Source organism: Pristiophorus japonicus, chromosome X, assembly GCF_044704955.1.
Source record: "Pristiophorus japonicus isolate sPriJap1 chromosome X, sPriJap1.hap1, whole genome shotgun sequence".
NCBI classification, from domain to species: domain Eukaryota; kingdom Metazoa; phylum Chordata; class Chondrichthyes; family Pristiophoridae; genus Pristiophorus; species Pristiophorus japonicus.
This window is the reverse complement of record NC_092010.1, coordinates 15,931,073-15,949,184: the sequence shown is the minus strand read 5'-3', so window position 1 is coordinate 15,949,184 and position 18,112 is coordinate 15,931,073. Positions and strand designations below refer to the sequence as shown.

Below are 18,112 nucleotides of genomic sequence, written 5' to 3'. Positions count from 1 at the left end.
GATTGGCAGCCATTTCCCAAACAATGGGATTTTGCCTTTAATGCCATTTGTAATCCGAGAACCAAAAATATCAAAGCTGTCCAATTTGGTCACGAGTTCTTTTTTAAACAAACAAATGCAGCAGTAAACAAATTAAACAATTCCCCGGAATTTCCACTCAGCTGAATGCAAAGTATCAGGGAGTATCATCCCTGACTAGTCAATAGTAGAAGTCTACACAATTAATTGCTGTCAATATTAAGTGTAGAAGGTGAAAGTTCAGTGGTGCGCAAAGACCTTCACTACTTTTCTTGGTAAAATAACTAAGAAATATTATTTATAGAAATATGAATTAGCTGAGCCAATGACAGCCTTATAAAGAGACAGTAGAGGTAGGAACATGAATTAGTTATACATTGTGCACAAATTCTCTATGTATGTCAATAATCTCAAAGAACAAATTGCTTAGATTTGACCATTGATGTAGACAGTCTAAATGTGTTAAAGAAACAATTGGATCAAAAGAGAGGTAAACAGACAGGCTTGCATTTATATCAGGTTTCTCAGACACATCTCAAAATATTTAGTATACAATGAATTACTTTAAGTGCAGTGACTGTTGGAATGTAGACAGAGACATCAGCTATTTTGCACACAACAAGATCCCACAAACAGCAATAGGACAAAGAACCGGTTATCTGCTTTTGGTGGTGTAGGTCAAGGGAAGAAAATTTGCTGGCAGTGGGAGAAACTCCCTAAGAAGGTCGATTTAGAGCATTTAAGAATGCAAAAAATCAAATTAAGAATTAGATTTTTATTGTGAGATTGTTATTGTCAGGGATAATGCCACATATTGTCTGTGATTGTGACACAGACTTAGAAAATATGTCAGCAACAGTGGTAAATACCTCATAATCCTGACTGTATAACTGATAGGTGTCAAGGGCAGGAGTAAGGTAACAGTCAGCCATGAGAAGAGATGGTTATCTGGTCACATGATTGGCTGTTATATAATTAGTTGTTGTTTTCAACTAAATAAAATAAAACCTCCCTCTGTTCTGCCCCAACAATATGCCTCAGCCTCAGTTTCCTATGTTTCACTTCCTGTGGCGAGATTGCCAATTTTGACCAAATTAGGGATTGTTTTGTACTGTAGGCCCACACCCACAAAGAGCTGGATTGAGACTATACAAAACACATTTCATGTCAGCCCCAACAGAGAGAGGAGATTTTTGTCTCCACTGTCTGGATTTGAAGCCAGGTCCCCAGAGGTTAGAGGTTGAAATGATAACCCACAAGATTACCCAGTGCCCTAATAAAGCCCAAGGTAATGGGGGAGAAAGTCACCTGGTTTGTACCTCCCGTTAGCACCTGCGGGGGGCGATAACGGGCCGCTAAGGGGTTACTGACCGGGCACGGCAAATTCACCGACGCCTTCAAACTTCCCTGGCGGTTTTGCACTGGCGCTTTCATTTACCGCCTCGCTCTCTTGCGCCCCGGAGATCGTGACATCATCCGGTGCTTATCGCCCCGTTATCGCCCCGGATGTGATATTTGCTCCCGCCCGCTGCAGCATTGCCGGGCGTCAACAACGGCAGCTGCAGGAGGCGTCACCTCGGCTGGTCGCTTGGGGAGCAATATTTAAGAGCAGTGGTGGTCAGGTAGGGCAAACTTTATTACTCGCACCAGTCTGGTGCCTTCTGATTGTTTTTGATCCTGCGATTCCTCAGCCCTCCACTCTCAGAGTGCTTGGGGCTGTTATGCACGTAGTGCAGTTTCCATGGCCCCACAAAGAGAACATTAGGATTGATTCAACCCATCATTGCCTCTTTCCTTTAAGCGAGGGAAGGAGCCTCTAAAGAAGACAGCGCTGCACTGAACATTGTTCGATGCTCTGCCGCTACCGCCCCTCTCACACACTTTAGGGAACGGTAGCGCTTGATTTAGCATTCCACTTCCCTCTTGGAATGCGAAAGCTGAAGCTCCCGGGAGCAGCACATCTTTTTCGCCTGGCGATACTTTTGCAACTATTCAAAAGTTATTGCCCCAAATGGGGTGTTACGCAATTTTGAGCCCATTGATTTGAGACTTTGTGATGTTGCTGTGATATTACGCATGAGGATGTAAGTTTTCGTTCTCGCTGGTGTTTCTGTAGCAGATGACATATATTGAGAGAGTGAAGCAGTTACACAGTTAATTCAACCTTTTTTTGTACTTCAACAGAACTTTGCTTCTCAGATGGCACGAGGATTCGATGAGAAAGCAGGAGGTGCTCAGTTGGGTGTTATGCAAGGACCAATGGTAAGAAAGGCTTTTATTTACCAGCAATATTCACAAAGTGGAAAAATCATACACACCTGACACCTTTGCTCACCAATGATCATAATGAAATAAACAGGCTTTAATTAAACATTAAACAATGGCACGCTAAATATCTAATTCCAACTATACTTATATAAGGATATGATGCATGCAGTGTTAAATTAGTACCCATACATAGCCCTTTGTATGTATCGCTCCATTTCGATCCCTCATATCTACCCCTCCATACACAGTCCTCATAAATATCATTACACACATCGCCTTCCATAGTTATTCCTCCATACATAGTCCACATGTCTACCCGTCCATAAATAGCCTTCCATATCTATCTATACCCACATCCCCATCCATATACACGTATCTATAACTCCCTGTACCCACATAGTCTTTCACACACAACCATCCATTACTTCCTCTGTGCCCTCCCCACTCGGAAGGTCTGTGTCCATACTTTCCAGTCAGTAGTCAGTGGATTGTATCAGACCCTTCAGTTACACCTGCCCATTCCATTACATTACCTAACCTCATATTATTACCTTCAACATTTCCAGGCAGTAACAACCCAACAGCTTTCCTTGTGGTCACTCATCATACTCAGCCATGTCACTTCTCTCTCTTCCATTTATAATGGAAGAGCCCTTTCATTAGTCCATCTTCTTGTCCAGCTAGTTTTCAATCTCTATCTGTAGTCCAGAGTTCAAACACACTCAGTCTTCTTACATCACCATACAAGTTCCAATTTTCATATCTGTACAGTGCTTTTGGCCACATATAACACAAGGGCCTGGAGTTTCCGTGAGACTGTGCTGGGTTTTTCAGTGCAATTCGCCCCAAATCGGCCAAACCAGCGCAAAAGATCAAGGAATTTCAAATGCAAATCACATTCAGTTTCTGTGATCTTTTGCGCTAGTTTTAAAAACATCGTGCTAGAAGCTGGTCTCATCACAAAACCGGCCACACCTCCAGATCAAATTAATCGCCATTGCGAGTTTCAACTAATTGCGCTCGTTTGCGGGACTTCCAGGAGGCCCTTAAAATTACGCAGCTTTTTTTTAAGTGCAAGGACACTAATAGTCACTTTTTAAAATATTATTATTTTTAATTTACTAAGAAATTGACCACTGTACACCAATGTTACTAGCAAATGGTTCTGTATAGTATTTTAAAGTCATAATCAAAATCGGGTTAATCACAGTTTTAAAAATATTACATTCTAAAACACTGCCTGATTGCACTGGTTCATGGCAGATTTTCTGTTTGGCAATATGCAAATGCGTTTGACTGGAAACCTGAGCAAAAAAAACACTTCTCAAAACTAGCGCAATTTGCGCCCGGATCACCGATTGCACCCAAAGCAGAAACTCACCACACATTCTACTTCCAGTTACATAGGGCACAAATTTGGCCAGGAGTTGCTCCGTTTTTTTTGGAGCAACTTGATTTTTTTGGAATATCATAAAAATCGCAATTCTGCACATTTAATTTGCGCCAGTGTAAGTGAGTTAGTTAGGATTCTTTTTTAGTTTAGTTTTTTTTTCAAAAGGGGGCATTACCAGCCACCTACGCCTGTTTTGGCCATTTAAGCCAGTTTGGACAGCTAATAGTTGCTCCAAACTAACTTAGGCCAGTGTATGTGACCACTTGTGGCCCACACAGAAAACCCTTGGAGAATTAAGAAATCAGCGCAAGTAAGTACATTCTAAAGCACAAAGCACTAAACAAAGTACAAAAATAAGCATTTAATAACAAATAAAAAAATACAAGGAAGCTGAGAGGACCTGCACCAAGACTTACAAAGCACTAAACAAAGCACAAAAAGTAATAAGCAATTAATTAACAAATAAAAAATAGAAGGAACCCTGCATCTAAAGCACCAAGGCCAAAGAAATAAGCAATCAATCAATCAATAACAAATAAAAATAGAAGTCTTACCTTTTATGTGAAGGGAAGACAGTGGGCCGCCGATGAGGGAGCCCATTCGGCCAGGGATAGGGGCGGCGTGCTTCGGCCCCTCCCACACAGCCTGCAGAGCACACTCTCACAGATTCTGGGGGAGAGGAGCTACTGCGCATGTGTGCACACTCTAGCGCGCATGTGCAGAGGTCCCGGCACTGTTTTCAGCGCCGGGACCTGGCTCCGCCCCCGAATTCAGTTGCCACACTGCGCCACCATCAAGGAGAGGCTGGGGAGTGGCCAAACTTGGCCTGAAGATTTTTGGCGCCCTTGAAGTTCTACAAAAACGGCGCACCTCTGGTGAGTGCGCCAGAAATCTGTACTGGTCAAATTTAGGCCCATGCAAATTCCTTCAAGTTACGAAATGCCTCTTTTGGAATTTCTATCCTTTGCTGAAATTTGCTGTTACTTTGGCCATCTGTTGTTATGAGACTGTCCAAAATATTTTTTTTTATCTACTTGCTCTATTTCTATACTATTCACTCATAGGTCAATTTTGGGAGGTCACCTTTCTTCACTATTGACAGTCTTCCTAGCTTTTATTTTCAATCCACATTTAAACTGGTTTAATTTATATTCTGAAGGACCTCTTGTAATCTCCATTTTGTACCTGCCATTAGTACTGAACCAGCATTCATCAGGTTGTCTGGTTTCCATTGATATTGAACCCAACTTGAAGTCCTCCAGTCTGTCTATTATAACCAATTCAGAATATATTTAACACATTCTAATCTGGTCATTGTCCATTTTGTTAACCCGTTATCAACTCTTACTCTGTTATTCCCAATAAATCTAAATATTTCTAATAAGACTCTTGTCTTTCACATCAATAACAACTCTTTATTAATCTTCTGTGCTTCACTCTGTATAACACTTTCCGATAAGTATAACTTTACCAATCTAACACTCCTAGCAGAGAGCTAGGTATAAAGAAAGAGGGGATTCAAGATAGGGTAAAAGCAATGTCCCACTGGGATAATGAGATAGGGATGTACCAATGTCCCACTGGAATCATGGGATAGGCCTAAACCAGTATCCCATTGGGATGATGGGATAGGGTTACATCAGTGTCCCACTGGGATAATGAGATAGGGATGCACCAATGTCCTAATGGAATCATGGGATAGGCCTAAACCAATATCCCACTGGGATCATGGGATAGGGTTACACCAATGTCCCAATGGAATCATGGGATAGGGTTCACCAATGTCCCAATGGAATCATGGGATAAGGTTCACCAATGTCCCACTGGAATCATGGGATAGGGTTCAACAATGTCCCACTGGGATGATGGGATAGGGTTACACCAATGTCCCACTGGGATCATGGGATAGGCCTAAACCAATATCCCACTGGGATCATCGGATAGGGTTACACCAATGTCCCACTGGGATCATGGGATAGGGTTACACCAATGTCCCAATGGAATCATGGGATAGGGTTCACCAATGTCCTACTGGAATCATGGGATAGGGTTACACCAATGTCCCACTGGGATAATGGGATAGGCCTAAACCAATATCCCACTGAGATCATGAAATAAGGTTCAGCAATGTCTCATTGGGATGATGGGATAGGGTTGCACCAATATCCCACTGGGATCATGGGATAGGCCTAAACCAATATCCCACTGTGATCATGGGATAGGGTTCAGCAATGTCCCACTGGGATCATGGAATAGGGTTCAGCAATGTCCCACTGGAATCATAGGATAGGGTTCAGCATGTCCCACTGGAATCATGGGATAGGGTTCAGCAATGTCCCACTGGGATCATGGGATTGGGTTACACCAATGTCCCACTGGGATCATGGGATAGGGTTTCAGCAATGTCCCACTGCGATCATTGGATAGGATTACACCAATGTCCCACTGGGATCATGGGATAGGGTTCAGCAATGTCCCACTGGAATCATGGGATAGGGTTCAGCAATGTCCCACTGGAATCATGGGATAGGGTTCAGCAATGTCCCACTGGGATCATGGGATAGGGTTACACCAATGTCCCACTGGGATCATGAGATAGGGTTACACCAATGCCCCACTGGATCATGGGATAGGGTTACACCAATGCCCCACTGGGATCATGGGATAGGGTTACACCAATGTCCCACTGGGATCATAGGATAGGGTTTCAGCAATGTCCCATTGGGATCATGGGATAGGGTTACACCAATGTCCCACTGGGATCATAGGATAGGGTTCAGCAATATCCTACTGGGATCATAGGATAGGGTTACACCAATATCTCACTGGGATCATGGGATAGGCCAAAACCAATGTCCCACTGGGATCATGGGATAGGGTTACACCAATATTCCACTGGGATCATGAGATACGCTTACTCCAATGACCCACTGGGATCATGGGATATTCTGCAGCTTCTCTGTTCGGATGCAACCTTCTTTACCTGCCTTTCCTTTGATGTATTGTTTCTATCACCTTGTTTGTTTTTAATACCTCCTCAGTCTCATTATATTCTTTGCCCCGAAGACTTCCTTTGATGTTGCAACCAGAGCTGTTTCAAAGTTTTTCCAACATTTCTCTCTTTCTGTATCCCTGTCAACCTCCTTAAATCTGTGACTCATTTCCACAACACCCTTCTTGGTGCGCTGATCTTTTTATGACATCGGTGTTAATCTTTAACATAGTTGTGTCTTTGCGAACAATCTTGAGCTTTATTCTTGTTGCTGTTGTGACTAGGTTGCGCTCTGAGTTGCAGTCTGCCTCAGGAATGCTTTCATATTCATTACTTAGTTTATAAAGCTTTCCTATCACAGTGCAATATTTCCTATTTCTAATAATTTGCTCGACTTCATCTTCAGGTTCTTTCCATGTGTGTAAGCTTCCTCTGCCTTTCTCTTCCACTTTTTGGTTCTATCACATTCTCATATCTTCCTCATCCCACTTTAATGTTTGTGTCACTCGGTGTCCTCATGGCTTTTTACCATTTTCTGTACCAACTCCACCCCTACATAACAGTCCAATTACCACATTTTCATAATCTGTTATCAGTGCATACAATTGAATAATGTTCATGTTTATTCATTTCACTTCCCATTTCACTAAAATTATCCTGCCAGAAAAACCCTGATAATCTTTCAGACTTTTGGTTAACACAGAGTTCAGGCTCTGCCAGCCTCCCCCTGCAACGCCCTCGCCCCCTCCCCCTCCCACACACACACTCCATGGGTGGCATTTTCCACTAAAGAAACGGGTGGGTTTCCAATCCCCACCACGAGGTCTTCCACCCCCCCGCCCCCCGCCAGTGATGATGCTGAGGCCGGCCACAATCCTTCGGTGGCCAGCCCCGATCCTCCCTTCTCCCTACCGATCCCCTGTCAACCCACGCAATCCCCATCGCCCCCTCCCGATCCCTGGCCGACTCCAATCCCTGAAACCCGATCACCCCCCCACGATCCCTGACCATGCCAGATCCCTCTCAATCTGGCTGGCTGTGGGCGGGAATCCGAGGCCTCACATTCAAATCAGGCCCTGCCATTAAAGTCGGCAGAGCCACCAGGAAAATCAACCTCCCAGGTTTTCCACCCACCTCGAAGCCCCCAAACCCAAACCGCCTCTCATTAAAATATCCGGCCCTCTATGTTTTTCTATTTCAAGAGTAGTTTAGCTGGTACCCTTCATTTGTGATTCTCTTCCTGACATTCTTCCATTGTACTTTATTAAGACTAAATTTGATCTCTTTATCCTTTCCATTTCTCTCCCCTATTACATATTACCCTTCCAGTATGAGCTTCTTGTATCCCATGTTTACATTTTTAAGCACTTTCACAGGTTTTCAGAGACATGAATCTATTAAACATGATGTAGGTCATCCAAATCGCTCATTGAGAAACACATTGAGTGATTTAGTCCATCCAAGTCACATTCAAAGCTTCTACTTCCCAAAACTGCATGTTTGCTTTCCCCAAGCCCAGTATCAGGATCGTTCATTTGTGGCCTTGACATCATGAGTGCTCTAGATTATGAAGGACAAATATGCCCTGGGATTCCCTCAAATACTGGTGATGACTAACCACAAGCTAACTTGCAGCAAAGTTCTATTTTGTTTGTGCAACACACTTTACCAGTTCTACTGCGCTTTGTCTTTACACACTTTACCAGCTCTTCACCAGCAGCAATTGCTGAAGTGGGCCAAACCAAGTGAAATAGTTAGAACTATAACTACCTATACTCACCCCGCTCCATACACATTCATCTATAACTAACTATCCCCATGTCTCCTCCATATATACCCATTCATAATTACTTCTACACACATTCCCTCCATATATACCTATTCATAATTACCTTTAATAAATCCCCTCCATATATACCCATCCATAATTACATATAACCAAATCCCCTCCATATATACCCATTCCTAATCACCTATACCAATATACCCCTCCATATATACACATTCAGAATTACCTCTACCCAAATGACCTCCATATATACCCATTCATAATTACCTATCCTGACGTCCGACCCAGATATACCCATTCATAATTACCTGTACCCAAATCTGCTCCAAATATTCCCAATCATAATTACCTATACCCACATCCCTTCCATAGATACCCATCATAATTGCCTATACACATGTCCCCTCCATCTATTCCCAATCATAATTACCGATAGCCAAATTCCCTCCATATATACCCATTCATAATTACCCATACCCACAAACCTATATCAATTCATAATTATCTATGCCAAAAAAAACTCCATCTATACCCATTCATAATTACCTATACACACATTCCCTCCATTTATACCCATTCATAATTACTTATACCCAAACCCCATCCATATATACCCATTCATAATTACCTCTACCCAAATGTGAGTATAAGTAATTATGGAGGGAATTTGGGTACAGGTAATTATGAATGGGTATATATGGAGGGTATTTGGGTGTAGGTAATTCTGAATGGGTATATATGGAGAGGTGTATTGGTATAGGTAATTATAAATGGTTATATATGGAGGGGATGTGGGTTTAGGTCATTCTGAATGAGGAAATATGGAGGGGATGTAGGTATAGGTAATTATGAATGGGTATAGATGGAGGGGAAGTGGCTATAAGTAATTATGAATGGGTATATATGGAGGGGATTTGGGTATTGATAACTATGAATTGGTATATATGGAGGGGATTTGGGTATATGTAATTATGAATGTGTGTACATGGAGGGGATTTAGGTAGAGGTAATTATGAATGGTTATATATGGAGGTGATTTGGGTATACCCTCCTCCTAAAGCGAAATCCCCTCCATATATACCCATTCATAATTACCTATACCCACATCCCCTCCATCTTTACCAATTCATAATTATATATACCATTACACCCCTCTATATATATCCGTTCCTAGTTCCCTATACCCACATCCCCTCCATATATTACCAATTCATAATTACCTGTCCACACATACCCTCAATATATACCCATTCATAATTACTTATACCCACATCCTCTCCATCTATACCCATTCATAATTACCTCTACCCAAATCCCCTCCATATATAGCAATTCCTAATTACCTATACTTACAACCCCTCCATATATACCCACTCATAATTACCTATACCCAAACTCCCTCCATATATACCCATCCATAAGTACCTATCCCGACATCCCACCCAGATATACCCAATCATAATTACCTGTACCCAAATCTGCTCCATATATTCCCAATCATAATTACCTATACCCACATCCCTTCCATATATACCATTCATAATTACCCATACCTACAAACCTTCCATATATACTAATTCATAATTACCTATACTGAAAAACCCTCCATCTATACCCATTCATAATTGCTTACAAGCACATCTCCTCCATCTATCCCCATTCATAATTACCTATACCCAAATCCCCCCATATATACCCAGTCATAATTACCGCTACCCAAATGTGAGTATAAGTAATTATGAATGAGTATATATGGAGGGAATTTGGGTACAGGTAATTATGAATGGGTATATATGTAGGAGATGTGTTTATTGGTAATTAGGAATGGGTATATATGGAGGGGATGTGGGTATAGGTAATTATGAATGGGTATATATGGAGGGTATTTGGGTATAGGTAATTATGAATGGGTATATATGTTGGAGATGTGTTTATCGGTAATTAGGAATGGGTATATATGGAGATGTGGGTATCAGTAAATCTGAATGCGTCTATATGGAGGTGATGTGGATATAGGTAATAATGAATGGGTATATATGGAGGTGATGTGGGTATAGGTCATTAGGAATGGGTATATATGGAGGGAGTTTGGGTATAGGTAATTATGAATTGGTATATATGGAGGGGATGTAATTATGAATGGGTGTTTACAGAGCGGATTTAGGTAGAGGTAATTATGAATGGGTATATATGCAGGTGATGTGGGTAAAGATAATTCTGAATGGGTATATATGGAGGGTATTTGGGTATACACTTCTCCTAAAGCCAAACTCCCTCCATATATACCCATTCCTAATTATCTATACCCAAATCCCCTCCATAGATACACATTCAGAATTATCTATACCTACAATCCCTCATAAGTACCTATCCCGACATCCCACCCAGATATACTCAATCATAATTACCTGTACCCAAATCTGCTCCATATATTCCCAATCATAATTACCTATACCCACATCCCCTCCATATATACCATTCATAATTACCCATACCTACAAACCTTCCATATATACCAATTCATAATTACCTATACTGAAAAACCCTCCATCTATACCCATTCATAATTGCTTACAAGCACATCTCCTCCATCTATCCCCATTCATAATTATCTAAACCCAAATCCCCCCATATATACCCAGTCATAATTACCGCTACCCAAATGTGAGTATAAGTAATTATGAATGAGTATATATGGAGGGAATTTGGGTACAGGTAATTATGAATGGGTATATATGTAGGAGATGTGTTTATTGGTAATTAGGAATGGGTATATATGGAGGGGATGTGGGTATAGGTAATTATGAATGGGTATATATGGAGGGTATTTGGGTATAGATAATTATGAATGGGTATATATGTTGGAGATGTGTTTATCGGTAATTAGGAATGGGTATATATGGAGATGTGGGTATCAGTAAATCTGAATGCGTCTATATGGAGGTGATGTGGATATAGGTAATAATGAATGGGTATATATGGAGGTAATGTGGGTATAGGTCATTAGGAATGGGTATATATGAAGGGAGTTTGGGTATAGGTAATTATGAATTGGTATATATGGAGGGGATGTAATTATGAATGGGTGTTTACAGAGCGGATTTAGGGAGAGGTAATTATGAATGGGTATATATGCAGGTGATGTGGGTAAAGATAATTCTGAATGGGTATATATGGAGGGTATTTGGGTATACACTTCTCCTAAAGCCAAACTCCCTCCATATATACCCATTCCTAATTATCTATACCCAAATCCCCTCCATAGATACACATTCAGAATTATCTATACCTACAATCCCTCATAAGTACCTATCCCGACATCCCACCCAGATATACCCAATCATAATTACCTGTACCCAAATCTGCTCCATATATTCCCAATCATAATTACCTATACCCACATCCCCTCCATATATTCCCAATCATAATTACTGATAGCTAAATCCCCTTCATATATACCATTCATAATTACGCATACCTACAAACCTTCCATATATACCAATACATAATTACCTATACACACATCCACTCCATATATACCATTCATAATTACCGATAGCTACAAACCTTGCATATATACCAATTTATAATTACCTATACAGAAAAACCCTCTATCTATACCCATTCATAATTGCTTACATGCACATCCCCTCCATCTATCCCCATTCAGAATTACCTATACACACATCCCCTCCATATATACCCATTCATAATTACCTCTAACCAAATGTGAATCTAAATAATTATGAATGGGTATATATGGAGGGAATTTGGGTACAGGTAATTATAAATGGGTATATATGGAGGGTATTTGGGTATAAGTAATTAGGAATGGGTATATATGTAGGAGATGTGTTTATCGTTAATTAAGAATGGGTATATATGGAGATGTGGCCATCAGTAAATCTGAATGCATCTACATGGAGGTGATATGGGTATAGGTAATAATGAATGGGTATATATGGAGGTGATGTGGGTATAGGTAATTCTGAATGGGTATATATGGAGGGGATTTGGGTATACCCTCCTCCTAAAGCCAAACTCCCTCCATATATACCCATTCATAATTACCTATACACACATGCCCTCCATATATGCCAATTCATAATTATCTATACCATTACACCCCTCTATATATACCCATTCCTAATTACCCATATATTACCAATTCATTATTACCGATATTCACGTCCCTTCCATATAGACACATTCATAATTACCTATCCCGACATCCTACCCAGATATACCCATTCATAATTACTTGTACCCAAATCTGCTCCATATATTCCCAATCATAATTACCTATACCCACATGTGAATCTAAGTAATAATGAATATGTATATATGGAGGTGATGTGGGTATAGGTCATTAGGAATGGGTATATATGGAGGGAGTTTGGGTATAGGTAAATATGAATTGGTATATATGGAGGGGATGTAGGTGTACATTATTATGAATGGGTGTACTCAGGGGATTTAGGTAGAGGTAATTACGAATGGGTATATATGGCGGTGATGTGGGTAGAGATAATTCTGAATGGGTAAATATGGAGGGGATTTGGGTATACCCACATCCTAAAGCCAAATCCACTCTATATATACCCATTCATAACTACCTGCAAATACATCCCCTCCATATATACCAATAATAATTATATATACCATTACACCCCTCTATATATACCTATTCCTAGTTACCTATACCCACATACCCTCCATATATTACCAATTCATAATTATCTATACCCACACCACCTCCATATATACTCGTTCTTAATCACCTATACCCACATCCCCTCCATATATACCCATTCATAATCACCTATACCCACATCCCCTCCATATATACCCATTCATAATCACCTATACCCAAATCCCTTCCATATATACCCATTCTACTTACACATCCCCTCATCCCCTCCATATATATCCATTCATAATTACATATACTCAAATCCTGTTCAGAAAACCCATTTATAATGACCTCTACCCAAATCCCCTCCATATATACCCATTCCTAATTACTTAAACCCACATCTCTTCCATATATACACATTCATAATTACCCATACCCAAATTCCCTCCATATATACCCATTCCTAATCACCGATATCCAAATACCCTCCATATATGCCCATTCAGAATTAGCTATACCCACATCCCCTCCATATATTTCCATTCATAATTACAGTACTTCTAACCAAATCCCCTCCATACATACCCATCCATAACTACCTGTACACTCACAAATCTCCGTACAAATGCATTCATAACTACGTCTACGCACATTGCCTCTACAGATGTGCTCGTAACTACCCTTACCTACATAACTGTCCATGCACATACCCATCCATAACATACCATACCACTTACCTATTCATACATCTATATACCATTTATAAATATCCCTGGATACCATACCTACATATATATTTTAAAGTAATTCTCCCTGTACCCATACTAACTAACCCCAGATCTGTACACAAGCACCCACATACCCATACAAAACTACAACATACCTATATGTAATAAGCAACATGGCCATAATTACATCTCTAACTGGTATTATCTTTCATTTACAGGGCCCCATGGGACCCAGAGGACCCCCAGGACCCACAGGCTCTCCCGTAAGTATTGATTATCTGACCCGCTTTCTTTTGTGGTTAATATTAGATTACTAACTTAATGAACATAACACAGGACTACTTGAAGAGAATTACATTTAAGATATGAGTGTCCTGTAGATAGAGCTATTTTAGTTCTCCTTAGATTTGTCACTAATGGCTTTGTTCTGTTGACAGGGTCCTCAAGGTTTCCAAGGATCTCCTGGAGAACCCGGTGAATCTGGTGCTGCTGTAAGTACCCCGGAGAGTATGAGTAAATCCGTTTTTTTTCCGACTCCGAGAATGACTATGCGAATCTCTGCTCCAGATTACATAGAAGGGAAAATAACCCAGCATGGTCTTTACTGTGGGATAAATTTGAAGATTTAAGTGCTGTAATGTTTAAAGACGTGTTTTCAAAGAAAAAAGACAATTCAGTTTCTTCTGAGAGCTCAGAAACTTTATCCAGTGAGTAGCTGAGCCATATAGACCAAGAAGGGCCCAGCTTCGATCCGGGTCTGTGCTCAGCCAGGGGACGGGGTGGGGCTGAAGGCGTGGTGGAGTGGGGACAGCAGTTGGGGACCTAAAATTGACAGCGTGTGAATGTGTACAATAGCAAACTTATATTTGTTAAACCTTTATTTGGCTTATGACTTGAGTTTGACTGTCATCACTGACATGGCAGTTTGACAGCTTCTGTTTGGGGGGGGGGAGGGGAGGGGAAGGGGGCAGTCACTTCCTGGTTCTAGATTAAATGGACCTTTGTGATTCTCTGTTGTAAATGACTGTTTCTTTGTTGCAGGGTCCTATGGGTCCCCGTGGTCCTCCTGGACCTGCTGGTAAACCTGGTGATGATGTAAGTCCTCTTAAGTAATTTAACAGCTTAATTGTCAGATTTTTTATTTGATTTAGACAGTACTGCGTGGTAACACAGGGAGGATTAACCGGGGGATTCCATTTATCCCACAGGGCGAGGCTGGCAAACCCGGAAAATCAGGTGAACGCGGACCCCCAGGACCACAGGTACAGCAACATTCTGACTGAAGTAACAGAAATACCTGTATTAAACATTTCTAGCTGAACAGACAGGCATTAGACTAGCTCAAGGGCTTGTTTGCCTGTGTGATCTGTAGTTTGTTCTCAAACTAGAAGACAAGGAACAAGTATGCAGATGTTAAAAAAACAAGAAAGATAGAAAGTGTAAATGATACACAAGAAATATAAATAAATTCCATCGAGCTAGGGCTAATCCAATCCTGTAGGTTAGAAATGCTCAAGTAACTTTAGCTATCTACCAGGAGTTCGTCAAATTCCACGAATTCCACTATATGCACAGTCCCCATAGACACAAAGAATGAGCCTATTCAGCTCTCCAATACCCTTCCTCCATAATTTGGGCAAACATTTCTATTCCATTCTAAGTGGGAATGGTAGCATTGTCATTATGTTATTGGACTAGTAATCCAGAGGCCTGGACTAATGATCTGGAGACATGAATTCAAATCCCATCAAGACAATGAAAGAAGTCTGGAATGAAAAGCTAGGGTAACCATGAAACTACCAGAGTGCTGTAAACACCCATCTTGTTCATTAATGTCCTTTAGGGACGGAAATCTGCCGTTCTTACCCGGTCTGGCCTATATGTGACTCCAGACTCACAGCAATGTGGTTGACTCTTAACTGCCCGCTGAGTTGTACCAAACCTACAAAGAATTAGCACCACATGGATTAGAGCGGTTCAAGAAGGCGGATCACCACCACCTTCTCAAGGGCAATTAGGGATGGGCAATAAATGCCGGCCTTGACAGTGACACCCACATCCCGTGAATGAATAAATAAATAAAAATGCATGGTCTCCAATGTATGTTCTTCCATTCCACATTTTGAAACCTTACATGAAAGTCCTGTCAGTAACTACAAGCCAAGATCTGCCAATAATTATAAACCAGTTGTACAGCACCAGTATTGCAGCATTCACATGAATAACCTGTCAGTAGCTCCAGAACAGTTTTTACATGAAGGCATATAACTACAAGCCAGTACATGTTGTATTACACTTAGGGCCTAACAATCAATACAGATCAAAGCCTTTTGGTAACTAAAAACCAGTATATGTAGCATGTAGCATTATGCTGAGGGGCTAATAGTTACTACAGGGCAGTATCACAACAATTACATGAAGGACGTGCAACTACAAGCCAGTAGATGTAAAATGACACTTAGAGCCTACCGAATGATTACAGGCCAGATCTTTTCAGAAACAAGAAACCTGTGTTACATATTAATAACAAGTGCCTGAAATTAAGTATTGGACATATTTTGCTACAAAAAGTAATCAATTATTTTATGGCATAAACATTTCTTTCTCATCAAACAAAATTAAAAACCTAGATGTTAGTACTGTGCAGATGAGAAGGAAACATTCTGTGCCTCTGTAAAATAGAATGATTAACAAAATAATTGATTTTAATTTTGCTGAACCTCTACCTCACAGTCTCCTTTTCTCCTTTAATTTCCCAGGGTGCTCGTGGTTTCCCAGGAACCCCAGGTCTTCCAGGTGTCAAAGGTCACAGGGTCAGTACCTCAGATATCACGCCAGTTTGGAGATACGAGAATAAAATATGACACGTTAATCTTTTGTAAAAAAAAATTCAATAATAAATTAAACAGTAAAAAATCATGCTTCAAAGCCACATATTTTTCTGCCTTTATTTAATGAAATATAGGTGACTTTAACCCTTATGTATTTTGTTTTTACCCCACAGGGTTACTCAGGCCTTGATGGTGCTAAGGGTGAAACCGGTGCTGTAGGTGTAAAGGTACAGAAGATACATCAGTATTAAAGCATAACTGTGCAGTCAAATTCGGGATTTTTTAAACTTCTATCTTCTAGAACTCCTCTCTGAATAAACATATTTCAATCTGGAATAGGCCTGTAAAGAAATATACCAGTTTGGGATAGGCCTGTACAGAAATGTACCAGGTTGGGACAATACTGTGCAGAAATATTTTAGTCTGGGCCAGGCTTGTATAGAGATTTTACAGTCTACGGTATGTGTAAAAAAAATTCAGTCTGGGATAAGACTATGCTGAAATAGCCCAATCTGGAATGAGCCTGTGAAGCAATGTTTTCATCTGGGATCAGCCTGTGCTGAAATGTCACAATGTGGGATATGCCTATATTGAAATCTGTCAATCTATTCTGATCTAGTCCATATTCAAGTGCACTGCCTGAAATTGACACTGGCATGTGGCCTGGATTTTCCTCGAGGAATCTGCTTGTTTTCCAGTGATCCCGGAGCAGTGCATGGAGGAAAATAGGACAGTGAGGCCTACGGCTCAATTCCCACTCCTAAGGCTGGCATCCTAACTTCCTCGCCCCCTTCCTCCCCACACCAATGGATGTGGGATGACAGTGACAAGGGCTTGGGACTTTGGATGGTTTCCCTTCCTTCCAACTTTAGTGCCGCTGACCCACAGCAAGCTAAGGAGGTGGTAAAGGAGCTGTTGCAGGAGGAGGCAAGAGTACTCTCTAGTCGGAGGGAGATGGCCTATATTTGGTCACCTCCCCCACTTCTAGCCCCCCCAATGTCTAGTTAGGTATCAGAAGAGCGCATTCAGAGCCATCAATGAGTGAAATTTGCTTCACCATTACAGGCGTCCTGGTCCATTTAACAGTGGACTCAACATTCCCAGTTTTGTAGCAAGTGAGCTGAGCAGCATCACAATATTTCCCTCCTCGGCAGAGGTAGACTTCCTAAAGGAATAAAGTAATTTTAACAATTGCGAGTGCTTCAGATCGTGAGCCGATGGCAGCGTGCAACATGAGTCTCTGTCCTTTCATAAATCTCATCTGCTTAATCTGTAGCTCCAAGTCAAAATTAAAGATCAGCATGTGTTGTAATGTGCAAAACGGAAAATATATTCGTTCTCCGATGCATAAATTAAAAGAGCAGCTGAACAGGCACCTGGCTGAGGAACCTCCACTGAAGCTAATTATTCAGTAATATCTGAGATAAACCATAAAACACTTGAGATGAGGTTTTGAA

The 18,112-nt window shown here is 40.9% G+C and overlaps 1 protein-coding gene across 1 annotated transcript in view; it reads left to right on the top strand.

Annotated features, from left to right (window-relative positions):
* The window catches only part of col2a1a (collagen, type II, alpha 1a), a 98,251-nt gene that overhangs the window by 6,277 nt on the left and 73,862 nt on the right, over positions 1-18,112 (top strand). The window contains exons 7-13 of the mRNA XM_070869409.1: positions 2,203-2,280; positions 14,043-14,087; positions 14,262-14,315; positions 14,866-14,919; positions 15,033-15,086; positions 16,584-16,637; positions 16,829-16,882. Of these exons, the coding sequence (XP_070725510.1) occupies positions 2,203-2,280; positions 14,043-14,087; positions 14,262-14,315; positions 14,866-14,919; positions 15,033-15,086; positions 16,584-16,637; positions 16,829-16,882 (393 nt within the window). The remainder of the gene's footprint in view (positions 1-2,202; positions 2,281-14,042; positions 14,088-14,261; positions 14,316-14,865; positions 14,920-15,032; positions 15,087-16,583; positions 16,638-16,828; positions 16,883-18,112) is intronic.